The sequence below is a fragment of the Podarcis liolepis genome (assembly GCF_965112155.1).
Source record: "Podarcis liolepis genome assembly, chromosome: 17".
Classification (NCBI taxonomy): Eukaryota; Metazoa; Chordata; class Lepidosauria; order Squamata; family Lacertidae; genus Podarcis; species Podarcis liolepis.
The window spans coordinates 11,777,465-11,801,084 of NC_139571.1; the positions used below are offsets into that span (position 1 = coordinate 11,777,465).

The following is a 23,620-nucleotide window of genomic DNA, read 5'->3' on the forward strand; positions in this document are numbered from 1 at the left end:
GCTTCCATGTGTTTGTTACTGTCTAGATATCCAAAACAAGGGTTCTGCCTTAATTCCACATCCCTGCCACCACCAAAAAACAGGACTTTAACCATTATTTCTTAAATCACTGCTGAGTTCATGGGTTGGTTTCCTGTGAAAATGTTGCTTGCTCTAGTGTTTCCATTCCCCCTTGCTGGCAAAAAGCTCATTCTCCCAGAGATGACAAAACCTTTCTTATTGGGAGCCTATGAATTCTTCAGGGTTAGCTTCAAAGAGCGCATTGCACCCTAATCAAACCATGCTAACATTACACGCAACTTAGAGAGTTGCAACTGGGAGAAACAGACCGTATGGTGATCCTGCATATATGATAGTATCGCAATTACTATTATTTTAGTCCTGCAGAATGTTCGCTGCCCCCCCCATATATATATGTGTGTGTGTGTGTGTGTGTGTGTGATTTCTTGGTTTACACAGGTATGCACAATGTCTCTTTTTTCAAGTTACATTTTCCATAGGTCAGTTTAATTTGCTGAGACATTAGGGTTACATTAGGAAGAAAGGGGGGCAGGGGGTCGCCCCTCCCCTTGTAAACTACTGTATCTTTGCTTACTAGTCAATAGCTCTAGTCTTAGTATTTTCTAAAAATCTTGCTCAAAATGCAGTAATTTTATTTTGAGAAAATAACCCGAGAACCCTGCTGAATCAAACCAGCATCCTCTTTTCACAGTGGCCAGCCAGACGCTGACAGGAAGGCCACAAGCATAACATGAGTGAAACAACACAGTCTCCACTTGTGTTTCCCAAGCAACTGGTGTTCAGAGGCATAATGCCTCTGATACAGAGGTAAAATACAGCCATCATGACTACGGGTCATTGACCACCTTAACCTCCAAGATATCTTCAAGAGATACCCTGAATCTTTTTTTTAATGGCTTCAGGTTGTATTTTTATTGTAATGATGCTGTTTGTTTATTACACTGTAGAGTTTTTAAAAATATTAAGCAGTTTATAAATGCTCTAAATAAATAAAATCAGAAACTAGAAAAGCTTTGTTACAAATGTTGTTCGATAAGCTTAATATAAACCAATGACTTAAACAGAGTTTAAATTCTAAATTCAAATGCTAACACCAAAATTATCACTAAATTATACTTTACGCTAGCTGCAAAAAAGTAAGGATTTTTGTTCCTCTACTTAAAATGATTAAACATGCAGAAATACACTTATGTGATTTTGTAGCTAAATAAAACACTTGGTCTTCTACTTATCCACATGTTGAGAGAGGTATACCACCTTAGTTAGAAGGTCTAGGCAAACCTCATTTGCCTTTTTGCCCATTTCCACCATGTCTTTTTGACGTTGGTGCTATGCCCAATCGCGCATCATTCGGACATGCCTCAATTGGTCGTTGCCTGTACATCAGTTTGATATTCAGGCAAGGGTTGATACTACTACATCACTAAAAATCTGCATCCTCTTGGCAAGGCTGAGTTTCGGATGTTTTAAGTGTTTCCGAAATAGCCAGGAAGCTTTAGACAAAGAGCAATCCTCATTCAGGACTCCATAGCAATTATGCACAGATTCTCACTCACCTCTATGACCACGTGTGTTCTTCACAACCATGGGGAACTCCAACACTTCTGCTTCATCAATCATTTTGGCAAAATTTTCATGACCACCTGGACAGGAAAAAAAATATACATGTTGCCAGTGAAGCGTTCAGCCAATTTCTAGCAAAGGCATATTCCAAAGGCCAACACAATTATTTAAGAAGGCAACCCTGGAACCCAGACATTTTCACATCAGAATCTATACAGGTTATCTATTCTGGCCATATGCTAAATAGAATTTCCTATTAATTTACATGATGGTTAAAATGTGACTTTCTAATATCAAATCATCATCATATTGTAACATTGATGCCTTTTCTTTCCTCAATTTTAAAAAGTTTACAATTATAGTATTGTAGAAACAATCTCAGGCCTCATGTGAGGGAGTGTCCAAGCTGCTCTGCATGGGAATGCATTTCCCCCAAAAGATCCAGTTTGCTTCCTTTTTGTATTTTTTGTATTTATATTTTACTGAAAGAATTTCAATTATCAATTTGCTTCCTGAGGCCACTGATCAATTCAGATTTCATTAGAAGTGCAAATGATATCCACAGCATGCAGCGTCTTGTACCAACTAGGGCTGGTATGCAAGCTGCAACTGCTCAACAAATACAGCTTGGCCACAGTGATCCATGCCCTAATAACTGCTTGACTGCACCAATACAATGTGGGCTGCCTTTGGTGATTTCCCAGAAACTTAAGTAGACTCACAACACAGCTGCTGTGTTACTAACTAGGACTGGCTATAGATCTCATCAGAGCTTACAAGAGCTGCACTGGCTGCCGCTCCATTTCCGAACACAGTTCAAGTGTTGCTCATTCTTTACAAAACCCTACATGGGGCTTTGCTTCTTGAAGGTAGGTCTTTTCCCACACAAACTGGCTCGAACCCTTCATTCTTCATCCAAGGCCCTTCTTCTGATTGCCTGCCCTTTGAAATTAGGCATGTGGTAATCAGCGATACGGCCTTCTTAGACGTGGTGCCTTAAATATGGCTACCTTTAAATCGGTCTGGAAATCCCAAATGGTGTGGAATGCTGCTGCCTGGTTTCTGGTGGGAGCAAGCTGACTGGAGCACATAACTTCAATTCTGTACCAGTTACACTGGTTATTGGTACACCTCCCAGTCCAACTGAAGGTGCTAGTTCTGACCTTAAGAGCCCTAAGTAATTTGGGGCAGAGTTGTTCAAAGGGCTGCCTACATTCATATGAGCCTGCCTGGATATTAAGAGATGCCTCTGAGGCTCTGCTTCTGCCTGTGAAGTCTATTTAGCTGATGGCCATGACAAAGAGCCCTTCCTGTGGTAGGCACCAGACTGGAAATTCTCCCTGTGCACACAGTTTTCGCCCCCACCAATTCTATGCATCTTGCCGTAAAAAGTGATGATCACACACATGGTGCAAAGTCCAGGCATTCTTTACTCAGATACTTGCGTATAAAATATCCAGTGAGTAACAGCCCTGAGTTATTGGATTAAATCACAGCCTGTTCTTTCTTCAGCTGAAAATATGCTACAGATCGCTACCATCTTATGAACTCTAACCTTCTAAGAAGACCAAACATTTAAAGCCTTGTTCTACTATCTCCCTTCATTTCCCTCTTTCATCAAGCAACCAGAGACGAGTATTCTGAAGCGCCAAGCTCCTTTCCAGGCCAGAAACTGAATGCTTAGTACGGGTGTGGGAAACCTTTTTCAGTCTTGGGGACCACATTCCCCCATGGGCAAACTTCCAAGGGCTGCACGCCAAGTAGTAAGCAGGGCCAGAGCCAAAAAAGTGAGCCAAACAAAAGTGACTCGTATCTTTGTACTGTGGATTAGATTCACGATACAGGAAAGTCAAAAGTTTACCTGCACACTCTCCCCCCCCCCTTCTGTCTTTCACCAAGGCAAGACTTGTCACAGTTCAAGAACGCATTCCAGGCAGGCAAAAGTATGCAAGGATGGCTGATGAGGGGCCTGGCCCTAGATAGTCCCGACATTTAGAAAGAGAAGCTTGGAGAGCCACATTTGACACTCATCCTGGGCCTGAAGTTCCCCACCCTGGCTGTGAGGAAGCTGTTCTCAAGAAAACCCTGCTACATTTGCCATTCACAGGCCAGAGAAGCACCTGACACATAACCAAAGGGGCCTATGCCAGAGGTTCATATAAGACAAACTGCCTCCCATCCTTCAATTAATGCTTCCTTCTCCCTGTAACAGCAGAGCTATGGAATCAAAGGAGGAAAATTAGGTGTCAGCAGGGTAGTAAATGGGAAGACAAGGCTTAGAGGCACAGGCACTAAAAACCTGATTAGAAGCTAGCAGAACAAGACAGAATCAGCTCTGCATTTTCCTTGTTCAGAGGAATACGTGCGCTGTAGGACATCTTGCTTCTCTTGGCAGCCCTACATTTTAACCATCTGGCACTTGAGGGGAAGGGAGAAGCCTGAGTCCAGGTCCTTGTATACACACTAAGAAAAACATATTTCTAGCCCTCCACAGACTGAATTCTTAAATACAGTCTGATGGACACATCTATCATCCTGAACATTAACTCCTAACTACCCAGACCTAGAAAAGCAGCAGCTGGCTTGCTGAGGGGCTGTGAAAAAGCAGAATGAACAGTGAGGTAACTTATGCTGTTAACCACCATTAATCGGCCTATGCCTCAACAAGGCCCACAAAATATGATGTAATGCATAGGAGAGTTTGTTTAGCTACACATTTATCAGGCAGAATATGTTTTTAGGATGGTCACCATTATAAGAACATACTGTTGCTAAGCTTCCATAAGTAAAAGCAACAAAAGATAAAAAAGCGGTGGGGGAACGGTACCTATCATCAGTGCATTAATAAAAAAACCAACATGGCTATTCCTCCTTCATTCATTTTGTTTACATACCACTTAGATATCAATTCAAATTAACCATTCAATAAAAAACTTACTTAAAATGCCTGCTGAAATTTAAAAATCCCAGTGTTCAAATGCATTTACTGGTCCTCACCCCATCCACCACTGCACCCAGGAAGAGGTTGAGATATTGCAGTCTCTCCTGACTCAGGTGTTATGGAGAAACAGAACTGCATGTCATCAGTTTACTGATGAAACTTTGCCCCCAAATGGCGTCCAATATAGAATACTAGAGAAAAGACAGTGCCCTCCAGTGCAAGGATCACAGGGCCAAAACCCCATCACCCAATGTTATCCCCTGGACATATCCCTGCAGGTAGGAGCAGAACCACAGTAAAACAGTGTCCCCACGGTTGGTCAAGAAGGATTCCATTGTCAACGGTATCACAAGTCACTCACATAGAGAACTAGATACAGGGTCACACTCTCCCAGTTCCATTCTCGAACCAGTTCAACCAATTCAGTTCTAAAACTGCCAGAATCCAGATTGAAACAGATCCAGATAATCCTCTAGGAGCTCCTGCAACTGTTCTGCTATCACTCAACCACCATATCCAAGAATGGAGTATTTATGACCAGGCAGTAGTTATTATAGACCACAAAGCCCAGGGCAAGCTTCTTCAGAAGTGGACACACTAATGCCTGTTTAAGGACAGGAGGCCCAACTCTATTCTTATTTGCCACTTGGCAATTTGTCACTAGTCAAGTTGTAGAGTCTTAATTCTTTTTTTTTATTATTCATTCAGATTTCCCCAAACCATTCAGAGTTTTAGTAAGGATCTCACGTGCTCCAGGTACATGGTCACTATGGACAATAGCATTATTTTAATCTAGGTGGCTTACCATAGGAAAAGGTGTCTGGAAGAGGCACACCATGGCCAGCTAGCTCCTGGAAAGTCCAGAACTTATTGACACAATTAAGTATGGCTTGGGGGCGATTCATGAGCCGGCAGCCCATCTTCTCCAGATGGCGAAGAACTGTAATGTCACTGTCACTTTGGACCCATGGTGTTGGCACACGCACCACCACTACCTGTGGGTAAGCAGTGATGAGTTCCCCGTTGACTCGAAGACCTGCAGCAATAACAAATGAAGGAATGAATGAGAATCTGATAAGAAAACCAAAGGCCAATCCTCCCCTTCCCACAAAAAGTAAATAAAAGAATGCCAGCTCTAGGTAACAAAAGCATTTTAATAATCCATGTGACAAGAATGATGGAATTAGCCACAGATACACACTACTGATCCATCACTAATGCTCCAGAATACTCCAAATTGTTAACTTAAAAGTTTATCATCTTTTCAGTCTGCTTTTTTCAGCCAAGAAACCACACCCTTCTTTTACAATGGTGGAACACTTTCCCCATGATCTTCTGCCAGTAAGCAGATGTCTTTATTTTTGAGTTTCCAGAGAGGCAGTCATATTAAGTGTCTTGCAGCAAAACCAATAACTCCATGCATGACTGAGAATTGGTTTGTGCCTTATTTTGGATCAAATTCCTGAACAAAAGGGCCAGATAATAAAAAAAAGACAGCAGGGGAGAAAGAAAACAATATTGCTAGCCTAGGAGGCCATTTTGACTTTAAATCCCCTGTAAAGAACAATCCATTAAAAAAAGAGAGGGGACACACACCTTTCATTATATGAATCATTTCAGAAAGAAGTGGCTCAGCGACATTGGGGCTAACAGACATGCCTCAGCCCCTAGACCAGGAATGGCTAACCTGTGGGCCTGCCAAAGTTGTGGAACTACAACTCCCATCATCCCTGACTGCTGGAGTCCAACAACATTCCAAAGGTTAGCTATTCAGCTGCACATGTGTGATTGCCGCAACTGTTCTGTGAAGCTGATTAAGTGACAGGGAAACAAAGCCATCCCAGCTGCCTTCTCCTTCTCTGTCCTCAACAGAGAAGAACATCTGCCATTTTGAACTATGTATTCCCAAGCCCTAGTGGAAGTGTGGGGAGAAAAGGGAGGCTGATTTGGTGTTTGATTTGTCTCTCAGGAATACACCTTCCCCAATGGGGAAGAGCCTGTGAATGGTGACTGGTTGTTACTAGGAAATGAGGGAGAGAGAAGAGAGGAAGAAATCAGTCTTGGCAATTTAACTTATGCCTCCTCCAAGTGCTTCCTCAGGTCATAGGGGAAAGGAAAAATAACAATGGTGCCATGCAAGGCATTCTCCTTTTTCTTGTGGGGGATTCCGCCCCCCCCCAGCTCCCTGGAGCTAAGGAAAAGGCAATAGAAAACTAAACACAAAATGTTTTTAAATGTATATTTTTTATAAGCTGTAGTAGGCACTCCAATCAAGCCTGTTACCTGCTCTCAGGCAGGACAAATTTGGGAAGCTCCCTTAATTTAGTGCCCTGCTTGTACTCAAGAGGGGGTGCTATATGCACAATGACTGCTCCCACCCCCCCACCCCCACCCCAGCAACCTGGAATAATTTCTTCTGGTTTCTCCTGTTCTCTTGGCACCTAAGATACCTTTCAAATCTGAGTATGTAGCTGGAGTATAAAATGCCTTAGCAACCTTAGCTGTACATGGCTTAGAATGCTGCCTGCCCTGCCCCCACTGGACATTTTTCAACCTCCACATTTACGGAAGGCAGTAAACTAAGCAAGTTCATGTGCTGTGCTGTGCTATTCCTTCCCCTTCCCCAATCCTGACCTCATAATTTTATAGAAAGAGCAGTAGACGACAAGACACCGCTGCAGCACACTTCATTAGCTGCAAGCGAGCACTGCCGCATTGCAGCTGACTTGTGCTTGTAAAGAAGTGTGGTTACAAAGAGAGATGCACATAATTTCAGATCAAATTCTCAAGCACTGTCACTAACCAAAACAGGGTATTTACAAACTAGATACCAATGAAGGAGCCTATCACGATCTCTTACACGTGCTAGAGGATTGTTCCAATTTGACAGAAAGATGACTGATGTTATCAAGAGTGACAAGTCTGCCATGCATCCTCTCCTAAATCTCAAGTAACACCCGCAATATTTCCAAGACCATTCTCAACTCTGCATGTACTGCAGCGAAATGAACTCCCAGAAAAAAACCTCAAAAGCATTGGGGGAAGTAGCTACCACTACCACATCTCTAAAGAGTCACAGAAAAAAATCATCCCTTTGTTTAAACAGCATTCAGACAAAGTGCTTGTTAGTTTTTGTTGTCAACAGTCTGAACATTGGTTTGGCCACCTCATCAATATCAAGTTATTTTACGCAATCAAGGTTGTGAAAATTTGCACAATATTGCATTGAAAGGAAATGGAAAAGCCACTTACATCTTCCACAGAATTTCAGAAATGTAACTGTTAACACTGACAATTTAGCACAATGTCACATTTGCAGCATAAATCTGAAGTTAGTCAGGGTTAATCCGTTTAACTGAATTGACTTAGGTTACTGCCTTTTGTTAGTTTCAGAAATTTAGTCCAAGTAGCAGTAAAATTGAGTCACCTCTACTGAGATACACTAGTGATTAGCTTCTATTTCTAAAAATACAAGACAACTCCCCCAGATGAAAAACAGAATCTGCCATTTTGGAAAAAATGAACGTTTATTTCAGTTTGTCTATTAGAAGCAGCTGTCAATCACCAGACTACCATTGCTACAAGCAGAGGTACAGGCTAGAAGCTACCGTACATTTTGAGCCACACAGAGACTTGATTAAAATTGACAATATGCACAAAATTCCTCTGTTGTTGGTTTTTTGCATTTAGAAACATTTTAATATTTTTAACGTTTTAATCAGTTTTGTTTCTTTTGTAGGCTGCGTCCACACTATGGCATTACTACATATGTAGGTCATTGATTGTGTGTTTGCACACCTTTTGTCCACATAAGAATTTTCAGATTTAGTGCCTCCAAATTCTATCTAGCTGTTTCCCAGACACGTTGGTTTGCAGTTTGTAGAAAGAATTTTATTTGTTTAGCTCTAAGCCATAACAAAGAGAAAAAAGACATTCAGAGTGGAGTCACAAATGTGTTTCTTAATTTCCTGGCAGCCAACTCAAATAAAGAAACACACATGGTAACTTAATTTTTATTTTCCCACAGCAAAAAGCACACAAACTTACTTGAGGTAACAAAAAAATTCCTGCAGCTAAACTAAGACAGATATTTTTCACAAGGATTTTTCTACAGAGGACATTGAGTAATGTGGTGAACAATGTCATCTATAACCATTTTACAAAGACACAGAAATGCTGTTCCAAAGGTAATTTCTTACAGCAGCCATCCAGAAAGGTAGAGAGCAAAACGCTAGGCCTTAATTCTGTAAAAGCAATTTTACGTGCAGCCAATGTAATTAACTCCAAGCAATTAGCTGTCTGATGTTACCGAGACAGGAGTGCAGACATGATGGAAATGTGGGCTTGGGAGAGCATATCTTTGTTTGAGGCTGTCAGGTGGCACCCAAAATCTTCCTGATGCAGTTCATGTGGAAAGCACTGAGACGTTGCTCCTGGTGGGCGTAAGTTGCCCATGTCTCACTACCAGAAAGCAGTGTGCTCAACACACAAGCCTGGTAGACCTTCAGCTTGCTATTGGCAGTTAGCATTACATTCTCCCTTTTGGACAGATGAGCCATCACTGTAGCAGCCTTGCCAAGAAGCCTGTCCAACTCAGTGCTGATGGAGGTTGCTGCTTACAGTGAAGTCCAGATAAACAAAAGGCCAGCTGGTAGGTAAATAGATAGACAATCCTACAAATTGACTGCAGATTTGATAAAGTTTGGTGGGACAAAAGAAGAATCCAGCTTAGCAGTTGAGAACAGACCTCATACTTCCTCCAATTCAAAAGATTTGCTTACTTTCAGAGCCTGATAGAATCTAGAGCCTGACCTGTGACAGGAGACCTTTTTTTAAAAAGGCAGGAGAGTAGAAACCCAACTGAATAGCTAATATGGGGCATTTTCAGTCTCTCTTCAGGGTTGCATGTTAAATTAACATCCACCGAGTGAAGTATTACTTCCTTTTGTCTGTCCTGATTCTCCTGCTATCAGCTTCATTAAACAGCCCTGAGTTCTTGAGTTGTAAAAAAGAGGAAGAGAAGTTTCCCCCTATCAATCTTCTAGACACACATTAACTCTTTAACAAATATGTATTTCTAATACTCTGGAAATACTTTTAAGCACTTCAGAATGAAAGAGCAGCAGTAATCTTAAAGAATAGTTTAAAAGCACTTGACAGCCAGTTCTGTGCAGGGAAGGTCAAGGCCACAAGAAACTGCAGTTTACAGCAATATGTTGCTGTGCTAAAAATAAAAATGTGAGAGTGCACTAAGGGCTACATGGCTTTGTATTGTCTCAAAGTGGTCATTTTAACACCATGATTAAAAACATGAGACCTCTCAGGCCAAGGCCAACTTGGGAATCAGCACGGAATTGAATCAATGCCCTATTGAGTTCTATGGCAAAATTCCTCATTAGCTGTAATCCATTCTTTTTGGCTTTTATGTGTCCTGAAAATACATTTTAGTAACTGAAGCAAGCCAAATATAAATTAGTTTCAGATTCAGAAACAAAGAGATCCCACAAAATTATTTTTTCTAATTGATTTTAGAAAAAGTTATATAGAAACACAAACCACAAAAGGGGGAGGGGGAGATAAAAGAAAAAGAGAAGAAACAACGGGAGAAGGAGGAAAGAAAAATAAATAACTTCTGATTAGTCTATCAACTATTTGTAAACATTATTCAACTCATCCACTCCAGTATTACACCTAACAAAAACACCTTCTATAAACCAACATTATCTTCAGTCTTCAAACCCAATTGCCATCAATTCATTTTATCGTGCAAAAAATCTGTAAGAGGTTTTCAATCCTTAGCAAATGTGTTAGAAGTCTTTTTTTCTCTGATTAAACATGTCAGTTTCGCCATCTCGGCTAAGTCCAGTAATGTTAACAACCATCCTTCCATTGTTCGTAAATATGAGTCTTTCCAGCTTTGTACATATCAAAGTCTTGCCGCCATGATCATGTGTTGGAATAAAGTTCCATAGCTCTGGGGTAATTGACCCCAAGTTCCAGCAGGAAGAGATAATTAGAGAAAGGGATACTTTTGCAGATCCCATGCCCCTCCAGGCTCTTAACGTGGCTTTTGGGCAAGATGTTGATGTTGTTCACCCCCATCGGGGTTCCCAGGAGCCGACTTCTCCACTTCCATCCCCATACGTAGAAAACAGCTTTTTCAGAGCATAATCCCCTCTGTTCATTCTTATCTCTAGAGTGAATTCAATAACCAAGATTTATGCCCGGCTTCCATCAATCACCACACAATTATCTCCATCAGCAACCTATCAACAAAAGACGTTCAGCCCCCTGTGTCCCTTCCTTGGAAGTCTGATCCCTTTTTAGAGATCAGTGTAACATTGCCTACTTCCCAGTCTTCTTGTAAAGAGATCAGTTCCAGGGCCATGGCTCATCTTCCGACAGTGGCAGTGTTGTGGGCTCAGGCAGGAGACGAGTGTTGCAAAGCTGGAGATCTTTGGTAGGATGCTGCCACGGCCTCAATTGTGGTGCACACGCTGGGAGGTGGCAATGCAGTTACAGGCAATGGTGAAGTCTGAACACGGTGTTCAAAGCTTATGAATAGGGGTGTGTGCTGCCACCTGTGGTAAGCTGGAGACCTTCTGTCAGTGTCTTCTGTATCTGCCAGGACATGGCTGTTGTGGGGACTCAGGAATTGTCCCCCACATTTCTGATCAGATGCACACAGTGTGTGTATAGAGGCCGGCTACAGCGGCTGCCTGAGTGGGATGGGGGAAGATGACAGCAGGTGCGACCGCTGCTGTGGCAAAGAGGTGGCGGTGGTGGTAGCACCTGCTGCCTATCCTCCGGGATGCTCCTACCACCAGCCCGCCCGCCCACCTGTTGCAAGGTACACTTGTGCTTCCTGGCCTATTGTGGCTTCTGCTGTGCCTTTGGCTGTGGGGTACTTTTGGTAACTGCCCAGTCACATCTCCCTGCGTATGCATGTTTTTGGGTGGGTGGGGGCCTACAATAGCCTGTGTGGGCATTTGCAAGGTGTGCGTGCCGCGAGGAGCAGGGTGTGATGGTGATCTCTGTGACCTGGCCCTTCCCTGGTCATGTTGTGTTGCTTGGTTGGTACCTGTAGCTGGGAAATTGGTGTAACTGAATACACGTCATGTGTTGACTGGCTGCTGCACTAGGCACTACCGGAAACACCATGTGCACTTTACCTCGTTTGTTTGCATTCCTGTGCTTGTGATTGCAAGATGCTACCCATGGGCTATATGTGAACAGCCTCACAATTCCTTTGCATCTGATTACAGGGCCCAAAAACTCTCTCTGTGCATCAACAGAAGGCCACAGTTCCCATGGGGATGCTGGCTAAGCTGGCTCTCCTGTAGTTTTTTCCCCATTTCACCAGAATGGGCCCAGCCTAGATAGCACTTCTCTCCACCTAAGAATCCTGAACGAACTCTGGATCTGACATACTATACGTCGGCTTAATAGAAGCTGGGGTAATTTATACTAGCTTTTTGTGCTCAGGATCGCTCCCTTAACTTTGTAAGCCCCCTCTGCCCCCTGCCCTTTTTTGTGATATCTTTATAACGTTTAGGGGCTACTTCGAGGTTTGACGCCGTGTGCGCATGATTGCGAGACATTTGGACACGCCTAAATCGGCCATTGCCTGTACAGGAAAGTATTTTGTCCAGTACAATCACCTTTCTTATTTATATAAAGACGGAATAAAAGAACAAATAAAATCCTTTCAACAGAAAATGGGAGAAATAAGATCACAATTAAAAGTATTTATGAATCAGACTTTATTACAAGTAATGTAATATGAAAACTAAGAGTCAATATGTTTTAAATGCATCTTTGTCATAATCCAAAGAAAGCACTTTTCTAATATCACTTGCTGTTGTATGTAAAAAACATGTTGCCCAGCTTATTTGGAAAAGTGGACAACAAAAGGCACAAGAGAAATTTCCAGGGGATAATGGAATTATTTATGGGGGAAATTAATAAATATAGAATAGATACTAAAGAAAAACTGATTTAAGATGTTATCACAATGAAAATAAATACAATGATTTATTTATTTCATAAAATTTATATACTGCTTAATTGTAAAACAAACAAACCTCAAAGCAATTTACAGATTAATATTTAAACAATCAATAAAACTCGATTTATTGCTGGAAGTGTGGAAACAAAAGTGTTTTGACCATTGTTGGTGGTCCTGTGTTTATACTGAAACAGAGGAGTTGCTAGCTTTTGTCTCTCCAGATGGTGGATGCCAACTCCCATTAGCCTCAGTCAGCATCAAGGACTCTGGGCGCTGGATACCAACAACATTTAGAGAGTCACAGGTTAGCTACCCCTGTAACTAGATTTGTTTGGAATCAAATATTAAAAACTATTAATTTCAGCTTCAAAGTCTATGTTGGGATCCCCAAAAATATTCCCATTAACAATATTTAAAAGGAACTGCACCCAAAGATAAATAAGAAATATTATTTTATTACAAGTGCAGTCAGAATACCATATGCTAAATACTGGAGGCAATGTGCTCTTAGGTAGCTAGCTAGCTGCTAAATAAATATTTAGCATTCTTACACACAGCTTTTTTTTTTTTTTACCTCAAAGTGATTTATATCAAAACAAAACATATCAAAGAATCACAAAAACAATCAAGACGGTAAATAATAGTAACACTACTACAGGCTTTTAAAAATAAATTAAATTAAATTAAATTATTGCCTCCAGGCAGCGGTTCAACACCAATACCAAATTTCATTTGGATTGGATGGTATAGATATGTAGAACTTAGTGTCATCAGAATGCTGATTGCACTGGCCTGTAAAACCGCAATAGCTGCCCCCAACAACTTCATATAGTTGTTAAACAGCATGGGGGCAGGATAGAGCCTGACAATGTTTCACGGGACCCAGCAATGGGGTCAATCAAATATTACCCACTGCTACTCCAATTGATGAGGTTTAATAGGGTTGCACCTCCCTCATCTCTCCCTTGATACAAGTCATCAATTGGAGTAACCAAAGTTATATTGGTGCCAAAAGCGGGAATAAAGCTGGATTGAAATAGATCAAAATGCATCTTTGAGGGAGGGGGGTCTGATAATTGTGCCTGTCACCATGAAAGAGATTGTGGTGTCCCCACCTTAAGAGGCCCTGGATCCAGAAGGTATTGCACAGCTGCAAAATACTCACTTCTTGAGCAAGGTGTTCAAGAGGGTTATGGCGCTACAGACAAGCTTGATGAAATATAGATTATTTATCACCCCATAGGCCCGCCCAATCAACACACTTCAGTTAGTTCATATAAGCAGGTATATGAAAGGGTTGAGAGCAAAAGTAGTTGGCAAATTATAGAATTCAGCTGTCTTCCATAAAAATAACTTAGACTTTATGGGTGGGTGTGAAATCAAGATATTTTTGAAAATGAGTTTTCTGCATGGTGCAGGAACACAATCAGACTTGCTAGAGTAGGAAACCTGTTTCCATTGTTGTAATTTAGTGCTTTCACATGCAAATAGTACCTCTAGAAATTTGAACATATAGCTCTGCTTCCTGAGATAATTTAATGCAAGATGCCAGGGACTGAACCAAGAAACTCAATCACTAAGCTCTAGCCTCTGCCTTGAGAGCGTCACGTTTGGTTTGACAGATAGACTGTTTTGACTTAGACCAGGGAAACGTAAATTCAAATCTCTACTCATTCATAAAACTCACTTGAGCCAGACATACAAACTTATTCTCTCAAACAAACCTTTGGCAGATTAATGCATTACTTTTATTTCACTGGGGAAAAATTAGGATGAGATAGTACAAGATGGCCAGATAACAACATGCAGCACCATCTATACTATACTGTTGCAAGAAGATTTGAGGTGCTGAACTCTTTGCTATATTAACAGTAAAAGTGAAATTGTCTGTTTTGCTTGCATAGCAGACTAGAATTACTCCAAGTGCATCAATGTAATGCCTGCCCCCCAGCCACTCTACAACTGTGATCATTCCATGCCAGTGTTAGAAACAGAGATATGAAAGCTAGGAGCTAAATGGCACCTTAAACGTAGGTTATGGTTGCAACAACAAAATGTCTAGGCGCACTTTTTAATAATAAGAATACAAAGCTGAAAATGAATGAACTGCAGCTAAAATATTATGTTCACTTTTCATATGGTCTAGTCCTTCTCCTACCCACCCCACTAATATTCTTAAGAGGGTCTCTTCTCCAATCTTCAGAGAGTAGCTGGAAGTGGGGAGGCAGAAAGGGGTCCTCCTTTCCTTCCACTCTGCAGTTTTAATCTGAAATCTTAGGTGCAGCACTGTGCCCAAAGCTCAGAAACTGCTCTTGCTAATCAAATTCCCTGTTGCAAAATGTGCCTAGAACAATGGGAGTTTTGAACGGAGTTCCATGCACAAACATCAAATCTCCCTGTAGGAGAGACAAGCACAGGAACAATCCCTGGCCACTACAGCCACAAATACATGTGTATTTAATATTTTCTAAAATTCAACACACATTTAAAAGATAGCAAAACTGATTAGGCAGTAGTGATTATATGGAGAATACAATTATGCAAGACCACCTCCCAACTGTCTTCTCCACTTCATTCCAGAGCTCCAGGTTCAATTCATTAGCCATGCATCCATTTTGTAATCTGGCAAGCCTGTCACACAAGATTCTTCTTCCTCTTCAGCTGTCCTTTATCCTCCCCTGTCTAAGCAACCTTGCCACAAGCACATTCTTCATTGCAGTGACTGACTTGACATATCCCCAGGTGGTGTCAATTTGCCATGCAACTGCAACGGCTGTAAAGGGCCAGCTGCTCAGGTTCCAGGTTCACATAGCAAAGGCCTATTTACTTTGTACAAAGAACCGCGGAGTTGGAAGGGACCCAAGGGTCATCTAGTCCAACCCCCTGTAATGAAGGAATCAAATGCAAGCCTCTTATTTACAATTGTCCTACAACGGCACCATCTTTACAAAGCCACTCCCCAATTATGTCATTTCATCTACAAAACCGTTTTAGCAAATAAGCTCTGCATGTATCTAAGTGGTCCTGTAATAAAAGCTTCTTTCCAATATTACTATTTTATTATAGCAGTACCTTGAGTTAATTCATTCCGGAGGTCCATTCTTAATCTGAAACTGTTCTTAACCTGAAGCACCACTTTAGCTAATGGGGCCTCCCACTGCACCGCTGCTGCGCAATTTCTGTTCTTATCCTGAAGCAAAGTTCTTAACCCGAGGTAATATTTCTGGGTTAGCGGAGTCTGTAACCTGAAGCATCTGTAACCTGAATAGTATGTAACCTGAGGTACCACTAGATTTTGTAGATGCCTACTCCCATTTTAAAGCTGTGTGGAACAGTGGATCACAAAGTTGCTCACAGCAGTTGGTGGCCTAGGCACCTCTGGAGAGCATGATCTTCCTGATTTCTTCAGGAACATGATGAAGGGAAAGGGATACAGGGGTGATCCTGATGTCCCTTCCAAGAGCTCAGGGTAACAGAAGCAAGACACTACATCTCCAAAGTGCAGCAAGGAGGACATCATCATGTGAACCACAAACTGTGTTTGAATTACAAACCTACCTACCCACCCACAAACAATTAAGCTTGCTTCTTCCAACCCAAATTGCAGCAAGGAAGGCATTTTCAGTGAGGAGGGGGTTTGCAGGGAGAGTTTAACACTTCCCTCATTAACTGCAATCCCCCTTCCTGATTAGCCCCATGGCAATTAGGCTTGCAAAAAAACCGAACAACCCCAAACCTCATATTGTCTCCAACAGAAGGGTTTTTGCAAGCCTAATTGTAGTAGAGGAGAGGTGAGAAAAGTAATGATGCTGTGGGGCTGACAGGGAGGCCCCTGTGGCTGCCCAACCCTGCTGTGTTAGGTATAAAGAAGTCAGAGCTGAAGTTCATATCCAAGCTGAAGGTCTGCATAGTAGAGTCCTCATCCTTTCTCATAAAACAATTGGGCTGGAGTAGAGCCATGCCCACTGACTTTGGAAATGTTGCCATAAGAATCACAGGAGTCAGAACAGAATTGGAAACCTAAGTTATTTGTACTGTGAAAGTCTCTGTAGACAATGGTGGCGTGATCTAGTTCCAGCAAATGTTTATCTGCTCCCAAGAATTCTGCAGGAGCAGCAGTAGAAAAAGGGACACAGTCTACCCTGGTGTAGAGTCGCATGGAAGTCTAGGTCTCAGCCACTATTTTAAAATTAAGGTGTAGCAAGAATATTAATAGCTAGAAATTGGAAAAGTGAAATCATACCAATAAAAGAGGAATGGAAGGATAAATTATATGAATATCTCGAACTGGCAAAAATGACGGTTGAGATTAGGAGACAGCCACAATTTTAAAATTAAGGTGTAGCAATATCAGGGAGTACATGCAGAGCCTTTGTGGTGAGTGAAGCTTTAATCTCTGCGACTGCTTCTACCCAGCACTTGGTACTCAGAGGGCCTCTAGAGCACTTGACAACCTGACTGTACACATGGCAAACTGGGGCAAATAATCTCTCTTAAACCCCCAAAGCATTGGCAAAGGAGGCTGTGCTTAAGCCACTGATTTTTAAAGAGTTGACGCTCAGCCTTGAAACAATACTCAGGCAGAAAAATACGACGCTATTTGAAATGAAACACAAACTTTTCTTAGTTTTGCTTTTTGGCATTTATAATTTAACAGCTCACAGGCAAAGGCATTAGTGCCTGCAAGATCAGGCCAATGGCCCATCTAGTCTAGTATCTTGTTCTCACAGTGGCCAACCAGGTTCCCAAGAGAAGTCTGAAAACAGGACCTGAGTGCCATCTCACTCTTCGCAATTGTAATTATCAGCAGGTGGCATCCAGAGGCATACTTGCATGATACACCATGTCCTCCCAACTGTCACCTTTCCATACAACCTTTATTCTTACCAAGGTTTCCTTGCTCAATGGTCAGGACCACTTCATCCATCACCAAAGCTCGGAAGTCCAGGTCCTCTTCACAACATTTGGCCTTGAGTGCTCTCAGGATTTGTTGTTGAGGGTAGTCTTCCCTAATACGACGATCCGTTAAAAACCAGAGCCTGGGAGCAACCGAACTACACATCTTGAACTAGTCCCACAGACGTCAGGTCTCCTTTGAAAGGAATGTCTAGAAAATTAAAGAAAGAAATTTAGCACACAGAAAGGTTTCTATCTTTCTCATTTACTACTATTTATTTGTATAAAATGAGTAATGCATGTGATCAATTTAATCTCAATCCATTTCAATCCAGACTTCAATTTTGCACATGCCACACTCCTTAGAATGATTGCATCCTGAGTGTTCTTAAAACTGTCACCTTGGCTTACAGCATCTATTTGAAATCCCAACTGTGTTACTGAGGAAGATGAAAGCTGAAACATTTAACTAAGCTGTCTTTTAATGTCTGACAGTATCCTTCTAGGATCCAGGGCCTACTTAGGCTGTTTGTTTGCTTTAAGATTGGCAAGCAACACATATTTACTTAGTTCTACAGCAAAATATGGCAACATCAGGAAAATTAGTAACACTACTAAAAATGCCTTCACTGATAATCTCAAATACCATAGAGGGAGGGAGAAGAGAAGAGGGAGGATCCCTGTTCCTAAGGAGAATTTAATCATTTCCATAAACCATACATGCCAAACCTAGTATGAAATATCTCAAGGATTTAATACTGAGATAGGGTGGTGAAAGGGCCCATATAATGAAAGGAGGCCTGACTGGCAGTCAGACATTTTCATTTCAACACCGAAAGTGGGGCAACAAGAATGAGCTGTGCCCCTATCTGCACAGCCCCACCACAGGCACCCTTTCTTGGTCATGCTGGAGTGTGACAAATGTCAGAAACCTGAAAGTGGGTTATATTACAGAACTGCGGAAGTTGCCCTATATGTTTAAGATGCCTTGGCTTTTCAATACTCTTAGGTTTTATAATAAAAGTTATATTAATCTTAAAAATCAAATACAGTTTGTCATATTGGTATGAAATCTGACATGAAGACTCAACTTGATGAGAGGTATAATTTGGCAAAGAGATAAAGTTCTAAAGAAAATGGCTGAGTTTCTATACTGAGGTCCAAGGATCATACATTTCCTCTCCCTGCCAACCAATTCCTCATTTGGAATGTTTAAATGATGTGTTGTATTTTTAAAATCAAATATAATGCAGGCCTGTCCCTTTCACTGGTTTGCAAATCCACTGTGGATTCCTAAAGTTACAAGTTTTGATGCTCATTTTAATCACTGTCAACTGATCTAAGGGCAAATTATGCAACATGTCTGAATGTCAGACTGAGATCAAGTGAAACCTGTTTCTCCAAGATAAAATGACCCAGCAATGACTTGGGCAGACTATAGTACTGAATGTCAATAGTTAGGAAAAAAGTTCCCTGTTCCTGCTCTATCAAGGGTCACATGCTGATGGTGGGAGAAGCCAGAGCCAACATTGGGGCAAGGTTAGCTCACTTTCTCCCCACTTACCCCACATTCTTCCTTCCTACCTGCCTAACAATATGCTAGAGAAAGTGACTGACTGTTCTTGCCAGAGGGCTTCCTGCTCCTCCTTCCATTTTTGCTTCCCCCTTGCCCTTTCCAGGCTCCTCCACCTGTATGAAATTAGGCCAAATGGGAGCAACATCCCAGTCACACCTCATGTTACGTTCTTTCAGGTTATGTTCCGCAGCGACCTGGAAGTACTGGAAAGGGTTACTTCCGGGTTTCGCCGCTTGAGCATGCTCGCAAAATCTAATACTTGCTGGAGGTATAAACAGGCAGAAGGAACACTGTTTCACATGTGATGGGGTTGCAAAAAAAAATTAAGAACTTCTGGGATATTATATATGAGGAGCTAAAAAAAATGTTTAGGCAAACCTTTATAAATAAATCAGAAGCTTTCATTTGGGGCATTTTAGATTCAGATATCCGAATGAAAAAAAGAGAATATTCTTATATGCTACAATGGTAACAAGAATATTAATAGCCAGAAATTGGAAAAGTGAAATCATACCAATAAAAGAGGAATGGAAGGATACATTATTTGAATATCTCAAACTGGCAAAAATGACAGTTGAGATTAGGAGACAGCCTAACCAAAAATTCCAAAAGGAATGGGAAATTTACAGAGATTATCTAAAAAAACAGTGTCCTGAAGTCAAAACCTGGATTTGCTTTGATTAATTTTCACAAATCACAACATGGATTACAAGTATGGTATGTGGAAAACTGTGGAAATGAAGGAAGGATAAAAGGAGCAGTTTAACAAATAGACAAAATAGATCAGGGTTGAGGCAGACAAAATTCTATTAGAGAACAAAAGGAATTGGGATTAAAGAATATGGTGACATAAATCCGTATGTAAGAATTTATGGATTTATGGTTGTATGTATGTGTGTGTGTGTGTGTGTGTGTGTATTCCATTTTGGTTGTTTTTGTCATTTTATTATTTTACTGTGTGTGTTTGTTCATCAAGTAAGAAAACAAATAAAAAGCAAACAGGGAAAAAATGATTGAGGAAACATGCAAGATAACCAGTTAGTTGTTTTGCAGGAGGATCATGACCTTTAGATTTCAAAATGGGTAAGGTAAACAAAATGATAGACAGACAGGAACTTGTAGTAAGTAAACAATGGTACAAAGGAATGCTCATCCAGAAAGACCCCTCCCCTCTCCATAAGGGTACATTGATAGAAAATGGTACTTAAAATTCCAGATTTGCAATTGCTGGGTAGCTCACAGGCTCTAATGGGACCCTCTACTCTCAAGCACCAGCTTCATGCATCATCTGACCATGGGCCAAGAAACAAGTGAGAGAGATGCTGTAGCCTTGCTGGTATGGTAAATCAATGGGGAGAGCTCAACTCTCATGAAGATGGTACAGATCTCTCATTCCTGAGTTGGGTTCCTCTTAGGGATACCTTTCCCTTTTCCTCTCTACTTTTAATGTGAGTTTGTGGCAAATTGCTGTGCCTATTCTTCAGGCTTTTGGGTGGTTAGGGATTTTTTTTACTCTTTAAGATCAAGGTGGGTATGTACTGTACAATTTGCTACTTGCTTATATGTCACCTTGCTGCCCGAAGCAGCATCCATTGTTATAACTATTAAATTTGTATGCCATCCTTTATTCGTAGATCTCGGGGATGTTCTCAATATAAAAACACAAAATACATGATAAAAACATTAACAAAAAACCCAATAACCCCCATCCCATAAACACATTTTAAAAGGGTGTAAGATGTTCATCAGCCAGAGGCTTTTTTTTATTTCATGTATGCTCCTTTTATTTCATGCAATAAACCAGTCTTTCTTTATTCCTCTGATGTGCAAACCTCTTGCTGGGCATGAAGTTACAGGTAGGAACACATATTCATAATGAACACACACACGGACTCCAGCCAAAAAATCCTAAATCTCTTGTGAGTGTGTGTTGAGAACAGCTCATAACGGAAGAGTTTCTATTCCTTATTTGTCTGCCCACCTGTTCCACCACTGCTTCATTCAAGCCACTGAACAGTGCAGTGCCAGTACCTCCCCAAAGCTCATCAAACCATCTTCTGGGGCAACGATGAACTACTCCGGGAGTGGAAAGCCTTTTCTCTCTGGTGTGCCAAGATCTTTATCTGCCCAAACCCTGCAGGCCAAGTTTGACAGGTGGATAATAATGTCAGATTATAGCTAATGACTAATTTAGGCATGTCTGAATAACGTGCATGTACGGTGGTACCTTGGGTAACATACGCTTCAGGTTACATACGCTTCAGGTTACAGACTCTGCTAACCCAGAAATAGTACCTAGGGTTAAGAACTTTGCTCCAGGATGAGAACAGAAATTGTGCTCCGACAGCAGGAGGCCCCATTAGCTAAAGTGGTGCTTCAGGTTAAGAACAGTTTCAGGTTAAGAACGGACCTCTGGAACGAATTAAGTACTTAACCCGAGGCCTCTAGATGCTAACGGGATCCGTTCTGGAGCCCCGTTTGCATCTAGAAGCAAATGTAGCCAACGATGGCACGTCTGTGCACAGCGCTTTTCGCCGCTTCTGCGCATGACGTCACTTTGAGCGTCTGCGCATGTGGTGAAACCCGGAAGTAACACTCCGTTACTTCCGGGTTGCCACAGAGCGCAACTCGAACATGCTCATCCCGAAGCACATTCAACCCGAGGTATGACTGTACGTTGAAACCCAGAAGTAGCCCCCAAACATCATAAAGAAATCACAAAAAGAGGCAAAGCAGGCTTGCATGTGCTCCGCTGACACGTGCGGGGGTTTTTTACACCTCTGAAGTGTGTGTTCCTAATAGAAGTCGCTTGGAAATTCATTTCACTTGGAAGTCACTTGGAAATGAATTTCCAAGTGAGGGCCACACCTTCACCTGCCTCCCACCTGATATTGTATATGGTATTACGGGCAGGGGAGGATGGTTTGGGAGAAACAACTCTACACACCAGATTAGGACATCTGCTTGACCTAATTTAGCCCACAGGCTAGGGGTTTCCCCAATCATGGATCACACTGTATGCCTAGCACATTTGCTGCACTATTGGGCAAACCAGGAAAGCAATAAACAGGAACTAAAAGGGGATAATAAAAAAGTCTAACTTGCAAGTTTGGTATAAACATCATTATGATAAAATATATGATGGGGGACTGCCAGCCCTGGGACCTAATTAGATCTACCAAGCTTCCCCATTTCAGCCAAGTCATGCCCAGCTGCCCTACATTGGTTGTCATATGGGGCACCAGGCATGGGGCCAATGAAAGCCCAACTCAATATAAAAAGGGTGTCCAGGCACAAAGCCCTATTAAAAATGCAGGGCAAAAACAGCACTTTTAAATGGGCTTTTGAAGGCCATTTTTGAAGGCCCCTGCAGGTAATAAAAAGTTACCTGGCATCACCGTGATGTCAAGTGTTTGCCGCATGGATGGCTCTGTCCCCTTACTAAATTTTACCCGCATGGGGAGGGGAAATAATGACCTGGACTGCTGGCCAGATTCAGTCCCCACCACTGATATATCATGAGTTTTCAACACAAAGTGGTTTCATTTCTAACTAAATAATACAGTGGAAACTGCTCGTAACATGAGGCACGCTTTTACTAATGGCACCTCCTGCTGCTGCCAACGCACAACTTCCACTCACATCCCGGGGCAAAGGCCGCAACCGGGAGCATCTACTTCCGGGTTAGTGGAGCTCGTAACCCGCAGTGTTCACAAGGGGGATAGTACGTAACAAGAGGTTCCACTGTAGAAGCAAAGTGTAGTTAATTTTGCCATGCCTCCCACCCTACTACAAGCCTCAGCTACTTAAAATGAATAAAGTCACTCACAAAGTCTCTCTTGATTTGTCCTTGACTAGAAACTTGTGACACCTTAAGGGTCTGTTTAAATACACTCATAGTTGCAGACACCATGCCTCACACTGACATTGCCACACTTTCCTGCAACTGTAGTTAAGATGACTCAGGAGGTTTTAAGGCTGGTCTGTTCTTGCTTGGTTGAGTTTAAGCTGGTTTAAACATTAAAAAGATGGGAGAGATGCCTTCTTGCATTTGCATACAACACTTCCCAGATATAATCTTCATGCAAAAAATGCTGCTCACTATACTGATGTGTTTAGCAGAAACATATGGGGACCAAACCCAAAGTTGTCTTCAGAGGTTAAATCACACCTAGGTCGCACTATTGACACCTACTGAAGAATTAGTTATTAGTTATTCCACAATAATAATCCAACTAGCTAAATAGTGACTCCACTCCCACCTTTCAGAACTTTTTATAGGTACTGCATAAATTCAAAGTCGCATTAGTTGTTGAAAGTTCAGGTCAGTGAGTGTTATGTATTCTCTGGATTAAAGAGTTTAAGGCTGTGATCTCGTGCTTGGAGTACAAAGCTGAATGTGAACATAAAAAGCAGTTCGCTATCAAAAGATCACAACACAAATGGTCACATGGTCTCTAAAAAGCCTGGCTTATTGCTGTCACAAGCCAATAAGAGCACTATTGTGGAATTTTGACTGAACTGGATAAGGCAGTTATCTCTTGCAGTCTAGTCCTTATAAGGTGAGCATTAAATACATCAAAATGGCCATCTTAAGAGTAGCTAGAGACCTGCA

General features: G+C 41.6%; 1 protein-coding gene across 1 annotated transcript in view; it reads right to left on the reverse strand.

Annotated features, from left to right (window-relative positions):
• RIMKLB (ribosomal modification protein rimK like family member B) overlaps positions 1-23,620 on the reverse strand; it is a 35,019-nt gene that overhangs the window by 5,258 nt on the left and 6,141 nt on the right. The window contains exons 3-5 of the mRNA XM_083483411.1: positions 17,421-17,640; positions 5,331-5,561; positions 1,578-1,664 (exon numbers count right to left, since the gene is read on the reverse strand). Of these exons, the coding sequence (XP_083339537.1) occupies positions 1,578-1,664; positions 5,331-5,561; positions 17,421-17,595 (493 nt within the window). The 5' untranslated portion in view covers positions 17,596-17,640. The remainder of the gene's footprint in view (positions 1-1,577; positions 1,665-5,330; positions 5,562-17,420; positions 17,641-23,620) is intronic.